At 42.0% G+C, this 15,857-nt stretch overlaps 1 protein-coding gene across 1 annotated transcript in view; it reads left to right on the forward strand.

Moving 5' to 3' along the window:
* The window catches only part of TRPM1 (transient receptor potential cation channel subfamily M member 1), a 138,142-nt gene that overhangs the window by 55,866 nt on the left and 66,419 nt on the right, over positions 1–15,857 (forward strand). Inside the window, exons 12-13 of the mRNA XM_064296180.1 lie at positions 722–856; positions 8,168–8,218. Of these exons, the coding sequence (XP_064152250.1) occupies positions 722–856; positions 8,168–8,218 (186 nt within the window). The remainder of the gene's footprint in view (positions 1–721; positions 857–8,167; positions 8,219–15,857) is intronic.

Below are 15,857 nucleotides of genomic sequence, written 5' to 3' on the forward strand. Positions count from 1 at the left end.
TTTCTGAGTTGTTCCTCCCTCATTAACATAAACTCACTGCCCCCTAATGCTCCTGTCTAATATGTTGCCAATTTGATCCCATATAGAGTTCTTAAAAGAGCATAATGCTCAAGGCAGACTAGTTAAGCTAAACTATTGTTCAATTTTAAGATGACTTCAGAAGATATTTTTGGTTTAAGGTTTAAATATTATCTCAGGGCGATAGTTTCAAGGGTTCATCCACCCTCCATGGCTCCAGAAGTTCTACAGTCCTTAAGAATTTGAAATGCTGTTCTGCATTTTCCCCCTTTTGATCAGGATTCTTCTATGAAATCTTTAATCAAAATGTTCACTAATGGTATAACAAGGCACCATCCAGTTCTTCTGGTCTCATGGCAAAGGAAGCAGTTGTTCATGGAAGCAATTAGCCACACATTCCATACCCTCCGCCTATTCCTGACTCTTTCATCTTCTGTTGCTCCAGGTGAATAGAGACCAATTGCTGTGCCTTAGATTCTTTGACTTGTTTTTAAAAGGAGAAAATCATTTTGATACCTCGATAGCACGTATAGGGGCCAGATGGAGAGGGAAGGAAGAGGGAAGATAGCAAGAGCAAAGAGAACCATGCCCAGAATACTCCAGGATCTGGGGGACAGAATACCCTTCCTGCGGTGTTTCCAGTCTTCCCCCTGTCTCACATCTCTGAGACGCTCTCTCAGCCCTCTTTCCTGGGCTCCTGCAGGTAAATGCTTTGGAGCAAGCAATGCTGGACGCGCTAGTGTTAGACCGTGTGGACTTTGTGAAGCTTCTGATTGAAAACGGAGTGAACATGCAGCACTTCCTCACCATCCCAAGGCTGGAAGAGCTCTATAACACGGTGAGTGCGCCAGAAGGGGGCCAGAGAGGGGCTAGCCATCGACACGGAAGTATACCTGATGCATATTATGCATAAAAGGGCTCCAATGAGCATAGAGTAATAACTGGGGCAGGGTTTCAGCTGGGAACGCCAGTATTTCATGGCATCTAGTTATTACTTACCTGCAGTCCACAAGCTATTCACATTTTATGAGTTAGCGCCCTGCCCAGCCAGACATCCCCTTCTGAGGCAGTATTAACACTTGTTGAACACTCGAGTATAGCGTATGAATAAGCCAAAAAAACCAAACCGTTGGTATCGAGTCGATTCCAACCTATGACAACTCCATGTGTTACAGAGTAGAACTGATCCGTAGGGTTTTCTTGGCCATAATCTTTATGGAAGCAGATTGCCAGGCCTCATTTCTGTGTGAGGGCTCCCCGGATGGCACAAATGGTTAAGCACTCGACTACTAGTTGAAAGGTTGCCAATTTGAGCCCATCCAGAGGTGTCTTGAAATCTGCTTCATAAAGGTCACAGCCTTGAAAACATGGAGCAGTTCTACTCTGCACACTGACTTAAAGGCAACTAACAACAACAACAACCACTGAATAGGTTCTCAAACCACCAACCTTTAGGTAAGTAGTCGTGTGTAAACCACTTGGGCCACGTAGGTATATGAATAATAGTTCATAAAAAGAGGGGATTTATCAGGCAGCTAATAGATACATGAGGAAATGCTGGCAACCGTTACACATTAGAGAAACACAAATCAAAACTACAATGATATACCATCTCACCACGACATTACTGGCATTAATCAAAAAAACAGAAAATAACAGATGTTGGAGAGGCTGCGGGGAGAATGGAACTCTTATGTACTGCTGGTGGAAAAGTAAAATGGTACATCATTTTGAAAAATGATATGACACTTCCTTAAAAAGCTAGAAATAGAAATACCATATGACCCAGCAATCCCACTCCTAGGAATATATCCCAGAGAAATAAGAGCCATAACACGAATAGACATATGCACACCCATGTTCACTGCAACATTACTGACAATAGCAAAAAGAAGGAAACAACCTAAGTGTCCATCAACAGATGAATGGACAAAGAAACTATGGTACATGCACACAATGGAATACTACGCAGTGATAAAGAACAATGATGAATCCGAGAAACATCTCACAACGTGGATGAATCTAGAGGACATCATGTTGAGTGAAATAAATCAATCACAAAAGGACAAATATTACATGAAACCACTATTGTAAAAACCCGAGAAAAGGTTTATACACAGAAGAAACAATCTTCAATGCTTACGAGGGAAGGGAGGGGTGGGGAGGGGAAATTACTAACTAGATAATGAACAATCGTTAACTTTGGTGATGTAAAGATAACACACAATATAGGGGAAGTCAGCACAACTAGACCAAGGCAAAGTCATAGAAGCTTCCTAGACACATCCAAACACCTTGAGGGACTGAATTACTGGGGCTGAGGACTGAGGATAATAGTCTCAGGGGACATTTAGGTCAATTGGCATAAAATAGTTCATAAAGAAAATGTTCTACCTCCTACTTTGGTGAGTAGCACCTGGGGTCTTAAAAGCTTGTGAGCAGCCATTTAAAATACACGTATAAATCCTATCCCATCTGGAGCAAAGGAGAATGAAGAAAACCAAAGACACAAGGAAAACATCAGTCCAAAGGACTAATGGACCACATGAACCAGAGCCTCCACCAGCTTAGCCCAGAAGAACTAGATGGTGCCCAGCTACCACCGCTGACCACTCTGACAAGGTCATAATAGAGGGTTCCGGACAGAGGGGGAGAAAAATGTAGAATAAAATTCAAATTCACAAAAAAAGATCAGACTTACTGGTCTGACAGAGACTGGAGGAACCCCTGAGACTATGGCCCCACCTATCAGCCAAAAATTAGACAGGCTTATGAAAGTAACAATAACACACTAGAGGAACATGCTTCTCAGTTCATTTAACTATATGAGACCAAGTGGGTAACACCTGCCGAAAAGCAAAGACGAGAAGGCAGGAAGGGACATGAAAACTGGATGAATGGACACAGGGAAACCAGGGTAGAAAGACGGAGAGTGATGACATATTGCCAGGATTGCAACCAATATCACAAAACAATTTGTGTATAAAATTTTGAATGAGAAACTAATTTGTGCTGTAAACTTTCACCTAAAGCACAATAAAGTAAAATAAAAAGACTTTACCAAAAAAGTGAAAAGACAAGCTACCAACTGGAAAGTATATATCTGATAAGAATCTAATAACCAAAAAATATATAAAACTTCAACAATTTAACAACAAAAAGACAACCCAATCATAAAATGGGCAAGGTGCTTGAATAGACATTTTCAACTAAGAGAACTTTCAAATAGCCACTAAACACATGAAAAAATGCTCAACATCATTAACCATCAGAGAGATGCAGATCAAAACCGCGATGAGATATCATTTTACTCCCACTAGGATGGCTAACTCATACTCATAGTGACCCTATAGGACAGAGATGAACTGCCCCATAGGTTTTCCAAGGCTTTAATCTTTACAGAAGCAGACTGCCACATCTTTCTCCCATGGAGCAGCTGATGAGTTTGATCCATTGACCTTTTGGTAAGCAGCCAAGCACTTTAACCACTGCACCACCAGGAATAACCTCATTTCCTTTGAGTCTATTCTGACTCATAGCCACCCTATAGGACAGTGGAACTGCCCATAGGCTTTTGAAAGAGCAGCTGGTGGATTCAAATGCTGACCTTTTGGTTAGCAGCCATAGCTCTTAACCACTGTGCCACCTGGGCTCCCCACCAGGGCTGTCGTTGTTGTTGTTAGGTGCCTTCAAGTCGGTTCCAACACACAGCGGCCATGTGTACAACAGAACAAAACACTGGCTACTCCTGTACCATCCTCACAATCATTGTTATGCTTGAGCCCACTGTTGCAGTCACTGTGTCAATGCATCTTGTTGAGGGCATTCCTCTTTATCGCGGATCGGCTACTTTACCAAGCATGATGTCCTTCTCCAGGGACTGATCCCTCCTAACAACATGTCCAAAGTATGTGAGACACAGTCTCTCCATCCTTGCCTCTAAGGAGCATTCTGATTATACTTCCTCAAGACAGATTTGTTCATTTGTTCATTCTTTTCACAATTCAAAGGCATCAGTTCTTCTTCAGTCTTCCTTATTCATCATCCAGCTTTTGCGTGTATATGATGAGATTGAAAATACCATGGCTTGGGTCAGGCGCACCTTAGTCTTCAAGGTGACATCTTTGCTTTTCAACACTTTAAAGAGGTCCTTTATCCTGAGACCAGAAAAACTAGATGGTGCCCAGCCACAGCCGATAACTTCCCTGACAGGGAGCACAACAGAGAACCCCTGAGGGAGCAGGAGATCAGTGGGATGCAGACCCCAAATTCTCACAAAAAGACCATACTTAATGGTCTGACTGAGACTAGAGGAATCCCGGCGGTCATGGTCCCCAAACCTTCTGTTGGCCCAGGACGGGAACCATTCCTGAAGACAACTCATCAGACATGGAAGGGACTGGACAGTGGGTAGGAGAGAGATGCTGATGAAGAGTGAGGTATTTGTATCAGGTGGACACTTGAAACTGTGTTGGCATCTCCTGTCTGGAGGGGGGATGGGAGGATAGAGAGAGTTGGAAGCTGGCAAAATTGTCACAAAAGGGGAGACTGGAAAGGCTGACTCATTGGGGGAGAGCAAGTGGGAGTATGTAGTAAGGTGTATATAAGTTTATATGTGAGAGACTGACTTGATTTGTAAACTTTCACTTAAAGCACAATAAAAATTATTAAAAAAAAAAAAAAAAAGAGGTCCTTTGCAGCAGATTTGCCCAATGCAATGTGTCTTTTGATTTCTTCACTGCTGCTTCCATGGGTGTTGATTGTGGATCCAAGTGAAACGAAATCCTTGACAACTTCAATCTTTTCTCCATTTATCATGATGTTGCTCATTGGTCCAGTTGTGAGGATTTTTGTTTTCTTTACGTTGAGGTATAATCCATACTGAAGGCTGTGGTCTTTGATCTTCATCAGTAATTGCTTCAAGTCCTCTTCACTTTCAGCTAGCAAAGCTGTGTCATCTGCATAACGCAGGTTGTTAATGAGTCTTCCTCCAATCCTGATGGCCCGTTATTCTTCATAGAGTCCATCTTCTTGGATTATTTGCTCAGCATACAGATTGGATAGGTATGGTGAAAGGATACAACCCTGATGCACACCTTACCTGATAGTAAACCACGCTCTGCTCAAACAACTTCCTCTTGATCTATGTACAGATTTCTCAAGAAACCTGTGTTTCTGGAATTCCCATTCTTTGCAATGTTATCCATAATTTGTTATAATCCACACAGTTGAATGCCTTTGCACAGTCAATAAAACACAGGTAAACATCTTTCTGGTATTCTCTGCTTTCAGCCAGGACCCATCTGACTCAACAGTGATATCCCTGGTTCCACGTCCTCTGAATCCGGCTTGAATTTCTGGCAGTTCCCTGTTGATACACTGCTGCAGCCGCTTTTCAATGATCTTCAGCAAAATTTTGCTTGTGTGTGATATTAACAATACTGTTCGGTAATTTCCAAATTCAGTTGGATCACCTTTCTTGGGAATAGGCATAAATATGGGTCTCTTTCCAGTCAGTTGGCGACAGACAAGTGAACACTTCAGTGCTGCATCCATTTGTTGAAACATCTCAACTGGTATTCTGTAGATTCCTGGAGCCTTATTTTTGGCAATGCCTTCAATGCAGCTTGGACTTCTTCCTGCAGTACCATTGGTTCCTGATCATATGCTACTTCCTGAAATGGTTGAAAGTTTACCGGTTCTTTTGGTACAGTGACTCTGCATTCTTTCCATCTTCTTTTAATGCTCCTTGCAGTGTTTAATATTTTCCCCATAGAATCCTTCAGTATCACAACTCGAGGCTTGAATTTTTTCTTCAGTTCTTTCACCTTGAAAAATACCGTGCACGTTCTTCCCTTTTGGTTTTCTACCTCCAGGTCTTTGCATATGTCACTATAATACTTTAGTTTGTCTTCTCAAGCTGCCCTTTGAAATTTTCTTTTTAGCTCTTTTACGTTTCCATTTCTTCCTTTTGTTTTAGCTACTTGATGTTCAAGAGCAAGTTCTAGAGTCTCTTCTGACATCCATTTTGGTCTTTCTTTTCCTTTCCTATCTTTTGAATGACCTCTTGCTTTCTTCGTGTTTGATGTCCTTGCTGTCATTCCACAACTTGTCTGGTCTTTAGTCATTAGTGTTCAACGCATCAAACCTACTCTTGAGATGGTCTCTAAATCCAGGTGGGATATGCTCAAGGTTGTACTTTGGCCCTTATGGACTTATTCTAATTCTCTTCAGTTTCAGCTCGAACTTGCATGTGAGCAATTGCTGGTCTGTTCCACAGTCAGCCCCGGCCTTGTTCTGACTGATGATATGGAGTTTTTCCATCGTCTCTTTTCACAGATGTAGTTAATTTGATTCCTGTGTATTCAATCTGATGAGGTCCATGTGTATAGTCACCATTCATGCTGGTGAAAAAAGGTATTTGCAATGAAGAAATCATTGGTCTTGCAAAATTCTATCATGCGATCTCCAGCATTGTTTCTATCACCAAGGCGGTGTTTTCCAACTACCGATCCTTCTTTGTCTTCAACTTTTGCGTTCCAATCACCAGTAATTATCAATGCATCCTGATTGCATGTTTCATCAATTTCAGACTGCAGAAGTTGGTCAAAATCTTCAATTTCTTCATCTTTGGCCTTAGTGGTTGGTGCATAAATTTGAATAATAGTCATATTAACTGGTCTTCCTTGTAGGCATATGGATATTACCCCATCACTTACAGCATTGTACTTCAGGATAGACTTTGAAATGTTCCTTTTGACAATGAATGCAGCACCATTCCTCTTCTATTTGTCATTCCCAGCATAGTAGACCATATGATTAGACCAGGGATGGCTAAGATTAAAAAAAAAAACTCAGAAATAATAAACGTTGGCGAAGATTTGGAAAACTTTTATCCATCATTGGTAGGAATTAAAAATGGTACAGTTGTTCTGGAAAACGGTGTGGCAATTTCTTAAAAAACTAAAAATAGACCTACTATATGACCCAGCAATTCCACCCCTAGGTATTGAAAGAAGGTGTTCGAACCTACCGGTCACTCTGTGGGAGAAAGATGTGGCAGTCTTGAAAAGACATGAAAGCAGAAATTCAAACAGATACTTGTACACCAACGTTCACTGCAATGCTATCCACAATAGCAAAAAGCTGGAAACAACCTAAATGCCCATCAGCGGATAAGTGGAGAGACAAAACGTGGTACCTACATACAATAGAATACTACTCAGCCAGGAAGAGAAATGGAGTCCTGATACATATGGGTGGAGCTTGAAGACATTATGCTGAGTGAAATAAGTCAATCATGGAAGGACAAATATTCTACGACCTCACTTATATAAAAAGACAAGAACAGACAAATGTATAGAGATCAAAGTTTATTAGTGGTTACCAGTGATGGGAGGGAGAGGAAAGGGGGTGGATGTTGCTTATCGAGTACTGAGTTTTGGTTCATGGTGATGGAACGGGTAGGGTTGCACAGCAACCAGTGAAAAACGTGGACCTAAGTTTTCATGGGAATAAACTCCACTGTATTAGAGGGGAAGTAGTTAAATGAAATCCCCTTGCTTTATTATTGCAATATAAATTTTGAGAGTTTACATTTCCTTCTGTGTTCTAAAATTTTAATTAGCAGAAATGGTCCTCTGTAATTACGTGCTAAAACTTGTATGTGAAGTTTTAACACAATATTTTACATCACAAGATACACTTTAAAATAATTCAATAAGAAGTATTTAACATATATTTTAATGTGTTGAATACTTAACCACAACCTGTTCTGCCTCTTAAAAGAAACAAAGCACAGAGACCAAAGCTCTTCAGTGGTTACCAGGGACAGGAGGGAGGGAGGGGGAGTCGTTGTTAGTGGTTCTGAGTTTCTGAGTTAAGGGTGATGGTGGTGAGAGTTGCTCAACGTGGTGAAAGTAATTAATGTCACTGAACTGTATGCATACAAACGGTTGAACTGGCAAATATTTTGTTATAAATATTTCAGCACAATAAAAATGTAAAAAAAAGAAAGAAAGAAACAAGCCCATAGTGGGTCACAGTCCATACAATCTAATAATTCATTAATTCTGTACAGAAGGGTAGGTTTTTCTCCAGGAATTGAAGAGGAAAGCATATTTGACATGGCTGAATGCTTCTCTTACAGAGACTGGGTCCGCCAAACACGCTTCATCTGCTGGTGAGAGATGTCAAGAAGGTCAGTCCTCTGTTCTATAGTCCTTACCAACTGACGTCTTTTAATGAAACATTTTTAAAAAGCAATTTTTAGCTCCCAAGATGTATTGAATTCTCATTATGCGAGGCATGAGAGACAATGCTTCTCACACAAAAAGAGTTAACCTAAAGCTAATGCTTTTAAAGTTGAATATCCATCCCCACACATGATAGGTACGTGCTGAGTGACTGCCTGCTTACATGTTGGCACCATTACCAACACCAGGGCAACAGCAGGTGAGCTGGCTGTGGTACTGACCACCTGAAGCACAGTCAGTGAAGCCCCATGTTACAAAAAAAACCCACTACTGTCGAGTCTATTCCAACTTACAGTGACCCTATAGGACAGAGTAGAACTGCTCCATAGAGTTTCCAAGGAGTGCCTGGCAGATTCAAACTGCCGACGCCTGGGTTAGCAGCCGTAGCACTTAACCACTACGCCACCAGGGTTTTTAATCTCTGTTGCTCACTTAATCCCGGTGCCTCTTTCCAGAAGAACAATAGGAGGTGCCTCATCTCATTCCAGTGTGTGCCATTGATTGGATCAATTGTTCTTGCCTTTTGTGTCCTACCATTATGAAGTGATAGATGTTTCTTCCCACTTGCCATTGCTACTAACCACCTAAAGTTCATGCTGTCATAGGGCCTGGCTCCCTCATTGTTGCACCATGGTATTCTGAGGCGTGTAGCCACAGTCAGAGGATTAGACTGGGCTGATGTAAGAGTGGGTGAGGGTTGTGTGTTGCTATGATGCTGAACAGGTTTCAGAGGAGCTTCCAGACTAAGAAAGACTAGGAAGAAAGGCTTGGCAATTGACTTTAGAAAATCAGCCAGTGAAAACCCTGTGAATGACAGTAGTCCTATCCACAACTGATCATAGGGATGGAGCAGTACTGGGTAGTATTTCGTTCATTTGTGCATGGGGTTGCCATGACTCAGGACAGACTTAGAGGCAGCTAACAAACACAATAACAATATAAAAGTGATTCATTTTGCTAGAACTAAGTCCCGGGCATGCAAAATGTACAACATTTATTAATATTCTGAGCAAGAGAGAATAATTCAAAAGTAGTTTTCAGTCAGAATCCTAACTAATCTGGTTATATTTCAGGCAAATATGTAATTCTAATAATATAAGAATTTGGCTTCTACAGCACTCATTAGACTGGAGCAGAATCAGTGCATTTGGGGACCAAGAGGGATGTCAAAGACCCTGTGACCAGTGCCCTAGTTTGCTACATAAGGCATCTGATTTCCCCCAAGGAAGATACATTATAAAATATAAATATTCAAAAACTACAGCTACCCTGGCTTAGGCCCAAATATTTCTCACCTGAATGGCCTTAATAATCTTCCTCCCTCCCCCAGCTCCACTCTCTCCACCATCCACAGTCATGGGACTTCCTGCTCGAACCCTCCAGAGTCCCCCCACCATGGACCACACAGCTTAAGCTGGTTCCAAGAAACTCCCACCACACTGGGGTCTGGCCATACCCTGCTCCACTCCCAGTCCCATCACGTGCCCACCACACTCTATGCTCAACCCTGAAGGGGTCCTGACGTGTCCTGTCTGTCCACACCTTGCTCACGTCAGAGGTGCTCACCCCTCACCACCTGCACTTCCTGCTCCTCAGGCCCAAGGACCGAGCACCGAGCACCGAGCACCGAGGAGGCTCTGCTCAGGGAGGCCCTGTTTCCTCCCCCACCTGCACCCCAGGCAGAACTTGGGCCTCTCCTCCTCTGCACGCAGCATGTGCTGCTACTCCGAGGCTGTTGATGGTTTTGTTCTTCTCCCCACAAGGGCGAGCTCCTTAGGAGCATGGTTGGAATTCCTTATCCCTACACGGAATCCCCCACACCATCAGGGACCACAACAGGGCTAACAAACACTTGACATAGGAATGAATGATTTAGCAAGTGTGGCTAATCTAATTTAAAGGAGGACATTTAAGATGTGTGATCACCACGTGGTGGGCCCCAGGTTATCATCATCATCTCAGCCATATGAAATTAACCAATCAGTAAATGAACCAAAACCACAAGGAGATGCCATTTCACTCCCACTAGGATGGCTAAGACTAAAAAAGACAGAAAAATAACAAATGCCGGCAACAGCATAGAGAAATTGGAACCCTTTTCTGTTGCTGGTGGGAATGCAAAATGGTACAGCCATTGTGGAAAACAGTGTGGCAGTTCCTCAAAAAATTAAAAATTGAACTACCATGTGACCCAGCAATTCCACTCCTTGCTATATAACCAAAAGGCTTGAAAGCAGAGACTCAGAGACTTGTACGTCAATATTCATTGTAGCACTATTCACAGTAGCCAAAAGGTGGAAACAACCTAAATGCCCATCAACAGATGAATGGATAAACAAAATGTGGTACATACATACAATGGAATACTACTGATTTCCCCAGAGAAACAGGAGAAATGAAGTAAGAGCCAGTAAGAGAAATGAAGTCCTAACACACTCTACAATATGGATGGAGCTTGAAGACATTACGCTGAGTGAAAAAAGTCAGTCACAAAAGGATATTCTATGACCTCACTAATATAAAAAGACAAGAAAAGTCAAATGTACAGAGATCAAAGTTTATTGGTGGTTGCCAGGGGTGGGAGAAAGGGGGAAAGGGGGAGGGGGTAACGGTGATGGAAACACTGCACTGATTAAAGGTACGGTTGCACAGCCAATTTTTTTTTCCTACCAGTCATCTCTTTTTTTTTTTTTCAAAAGTTTTTGTGTGTGTGCGAGTATGTGCACACACGCACGAGCGCACTTTAGGTGGAAGTTTACAGAGCAAGTTAGTTTCTCACTGAAAAATTAATATAAAAAAAATACATATTGTTAAATGACTTTGGTTGCAAACCCCACGACCTGTCAACACTCTCCCCTTACTGACTTTGGGTTCCCTGTTTGCATTGGGTCAGCTTTCCTGTCCCCTCCTACCTTCTCGTTCTTGCCCTTGGGCTGGTGTGCCCATGTAGTCTCGTATACATGGTTGAATTATGTGTGCTATTGTTTGTTTTGTAGGCCTGTCTAATCTTTGGCTGAAAGGTGAGCCTCAGGAATGGCTTCAGTACTGAGTTAAAAGGGTGTCAGGGGCCATACTCTCAGGTTTCTCCAGTCTCTGTCAGACCAGTATGCCTGGTCTTTCTGTGTGAGTTCCAATTTTGTTCTACATTTTTTTCCAGCTCTGTCCGAGATCCTCTATTGTGATCCCTGTCAGAGCAGCTGATGGTGGTAGCTGGGTACCATCTAGTTGTGCTGGACTCAATCTGATGGAGGCTGTGGTAGTTTTGGTCCATTAGTCCTTTGGACTAATCTTTCCCTTGTGTCTTTGGTTTTCTTCATTCTCCCTTGCTCCAGATAGAGTGGGACCAGTACATGTATCTTAGATGGCCCCTCACAAGCTTTTAAGACCCCAGATGCTACTCACCAAAGTAGGATGTAGACCACTTTCTTTAGAAACTATGTTATACCAATTGAGCTAGATGTCCCCCAAGATCATGGCTCCCAGCCCTCAGCCCAGTAATTCAATCGCTCAGGGAGTTTGGATGTGTTTATGGAGCTTCTGTGAATTTGCCCTGGTCAAGTTGTGCTGAATTCCCCAGTATTGTGTATTGTCTTACCCTTCACCAAAGTTACCACTTATCTATTGTTTATTAGTGCTTTTCCCTCCCCAACCCATCCTTCCCTCATAACCATCAAAGATTATTTCTTTTTGTGTGTGAATCTTTTCATGAATTTTTATAATAGTGATCTCATACAGTATTTGCCATTTTGTGATTAACTTATATTACACTTAGCATATTGCCCTCCAGATTCATCCATGTTATGAGATGTTTCACAGATTCATCATTGTTTTTTTATCATTTCATAGTATTCCATTATGTGAATGTACCATAGTTTGTTTATCCACTCATTTGTTGACGGGCACTTGGGTTGTTTCCATCTTTTTGCTATTGTCAATAATGCTGCAATAAACATGGGTGTGAATGTGTCTATTTGTGTGACAGCTTTTATCTCAGGGTTCTATTCCGAGGAGTGAGATTGCTGGTTGTATGGTATTTCTATTTCTAGCTTTTTAAGGAAGTGCCATATCGTTTTCCAAAATGGTTGTACCATTTTGTATTCCCACCAAATAACATTTATTATTTTCTGTTTTTTTTTATTCATGCCAATAATGTTGGGGTGAGATGGTATCTCATTTGTAGTTTTGATTTGCATTTCTTTTTTTAATGGCTAGTGATCTGGATTATTTCCTATGTATCTGTTAGCCATCTGAATGTCTCCTTTGTGAAGTGCTTTGCGAATTGTCTGTTCATGTTCTTTGCCCATTTTTTAACTGGATTATTTGTCTTTTTGTTGTAGAGGTGTTGGATTATCCTATATATTTTAGAGATTAGATCTTTGTCAAATATGTTACAACCAAAATTTTTTTCCCGGTCCGTAGGTTCTCTTTTTATGCTTTTGGTGAAGTCATTTGATGAGCATATGTGTTTAATTTTTAGGAGATCCCAGGCATCTAGCTTATTGTCTGGTGTTTGTATATTGTTAGTTATAGTTTGTATCCTATTTACTCCATATATTAGGGTTCCTAGCATTGACCCTATTTTTTCTTCCATGATCTTTATAATTTTTGCACAGCCAGTTATTGTAATTGCTGTCAATAAATTATATACCTGTAAAAAGTTGAATTGGCAAGAATTATGTAATAGATATATTTACTACAATGACAAAAAAACAGTAGCTGCTGAGACTGCTTATGTACAACCAAAAACCTCTTGGGATTTGGTTCCTTCGTTTGGAGGTTTAGGGTCATGGTTTCATGGCACATCCCAGTTAACTGGCTTAATAATGTGTTTACTGCCTCTGTTCTACCTGCTGGTTCCTTTCGTAGTGCCTCGGGTCTTAAAAGTTTACAAGCAACCATCCAAGGCACCACAATCCGTCTCTGTTTGCCTGGAGCAACAGAGAAAAAAAGAGTCAAGAATAGGAGGAGGAAATGGAATGTGTGGCTAATTGCCTCCATGAACAACTGCCCCCTTTGCCATGAGACCAGAAGAACTGAATGGTGCCCAGCTACCATTACTGACCATTTTGATCAAGGATTCTGTAGAGAAATCCTGACCAAAGGAGGGAAAATGTAGAACAGAATTTCAAATCCTCATGGACTCCAGACTTTCTGAAGCCATAGAGAATGAATGAACCACTGGAACTATTGCCCTGGTATAATCTTTAAACCTTAAACAAAAAATATCCCCTGAATGGTGCCTGGCTACAACCAATGACTGCTCTGACAGGGAAGACTGCAGAGAACCCCTGAGGGAGCAGGAGAGCAGTGGGATGCAGACACCAAATTCTCATAAAAACGTCAGACTTAATGGTCTGACTGAGACTAGAAGGTGTCTAGTGGTCATGGTCCGCAGACCTTCTGTCAGCCCAGGACTGGAACCATTCCCAAAGCCAGCTCTTCAGACAGGGATTGGACTGGACAATGGGATAGAAAAAGATGCTGGTGAAGAATGAGCTTCTTGGATCAAGCAGTCACTTGAGACTATGTTGTCATCTCCTATCTGGAGGGGAGACGAAAGGGCAGAGGGGGTTAGAAGCTGGCAGAATGGACACAAAAAGAGAGAGTGGAGGGAAGGAATGGGCTGTCTCAATAGGCGGAGAGCAATTAGGAGTATATAGCAAGGTGTATATAAATTTTTGTATGAGAGACTGACTTGATTTGTAAACTTTCACTTAAAGCACAATAAACTTTTTTTTTTTTTTAATCCCCTGTAGTCTTCTTAAAACCTAGTAGAAAAAACTCTGCCTTGAGCATTATGTTCTTCTAAGATCTATCTATATGGGATCAAATTGACAACAGCAACTCGAAAGATTTGATGGGAACCTTAGAGGGCAGTGATTCTATGTTAATGGGGGAGGAAAAACTCATAAAAGGAGGGTGAGAACGGTTGCAAAACTCCAAGAATGTAATTAATCAGCCAAGCGCTTAACCACTGCACCACCAGGGCTCCTTATGCTCTAATAGGCTAGCCATAATTTAAAAGCCTGGAGCTCTATATACTGCTTAGGGATATGGGCATAAGTAGTAAAAGCTGAGAAATGCGTAGGATTGATAATTATACAATTTAGTTTTAGGTTTGTCTGGGGTGGAGGTAGTGGGAAAAGGAGCATGGCCTGGAGGGTTTTGGGGGATACACAGGGGGCTACAACTCCATAGAGTGTTTTATGTTTAAATCGAGTAATGTGTATGTACTTGTTCATTATTCTTTATACTTTTTTGTACCATACATACGTTTAAATGTATTTTAAAAAAATATGTAGCTATCTCTATAATTTGTATTTTATAGAGGCCCCATAGGAGTAATTTTCCATCAAGAAATCACTATTAAAATTTATACTTTTTGTGTTGTTAAAAGAAAAAGAATGTAATTAATGTCACTGAACTGTACATGTAAAAACTGTTGAATTGGTGTATGTTTTGCTGTGTATATTCTCAACAAAAATAAATCAATAAATGAAATTTAAAAAACAATAAATAAACCAAAAGAAACCAGTTGCCATCCAGTTGTCTCCCACTATGGCAACCCCATATGTGTCAGAGGAGAACTGTGTCCCATAGAGTTTCCATGGCTGTGATCTTTCGGAAGTAGATTGGCAGGCCTTTCTTCTGAGGTGCCTCAGGGTGGACGTGAGTCTCTAACCTTTCCATTAGCAGCTGAGCACATTAACCATTTGCAACACCCAGGGACTCTGGGCAACAAAAGCATCTAGCAAAAACTTCTATAAAGGGCTGGTCAGCTCTGCCCTACCCCTAAATGTCTTTCTTCTAAATGTGGGGGTGTCACACCCCACTGGACCAGCTGCAGGAGTGGCTCCAAGGGGGCACAGGTCGGATTCTGAAAAAAGAGGCAGCAGTAAAAGCCACGTTGATCAGACAAAGCTTTATTAGGAACTTACATACAGAGGTCAACGCCAGGATTCTCGGGAGGGACAGTGCAGCGTGGAGTGTCACCCAGGTAGTGGTCTGCACAGGGTGGTGTGGGATGTGGGTTTATACACCTAGTGCTTGTGTGCAACCGTAGGTGCAAGGGACCCAGGAAAAAGTTCTCATCTATGACTTTTGTACCAGCTAGTAGGTTCCAACTGACGTTACCCAGAAGTCAGGTGTTTGGTGTGTTTTTTCCTGGCCCAAGTCACTGCTCAGTAGGGTAATCTGGTTCTCTCGCAGAGTCCTTTGCAGGCAATATCCACGTTTTGTTGTCCCGGGCCGAGTCCTTTGCAGGCAATATCCACGTTTTATTGTCCCGGGCCCTCTCAGGGGGCCATCTCTTTTCAGACTGTCCCTCTCCCTCCACGTGCTGACTTTGTCTCAGCAGACCCTTTTCAGCTTTGAGGCACAACTCTGCCCCTGCGCTGCCTCCCAATCACCTCAAATAGTTTGTGGTGTTTGTGTTCTTACTGAAGACCTGGTGGCCCCTCAGAGTCCCCAGGCACCATGCAGAGCATTTCACCCAAAGAGCCCCAGCCCCAGGCATGTTCTGTCCTCCCTCTGCCTCTCAGGAAGTCCTCCCCCTTTGCCCTACTGCTTCCTCCTTGTGCATGA

This window comes from Loxodonta africana, chromosome 13 (assembly GCF_030014295.1).
Source record: "Loxodonta africana isolate mLoxAfr1 chromosome 13, mLoxAfr1.hap2, whole genome shotgun sequence".
NCBI lineage: Eukaryota > Metazoa > Chordata > Mammalia > Proboscidea > Elephantidae > Loxodonta > Loxodonta africana.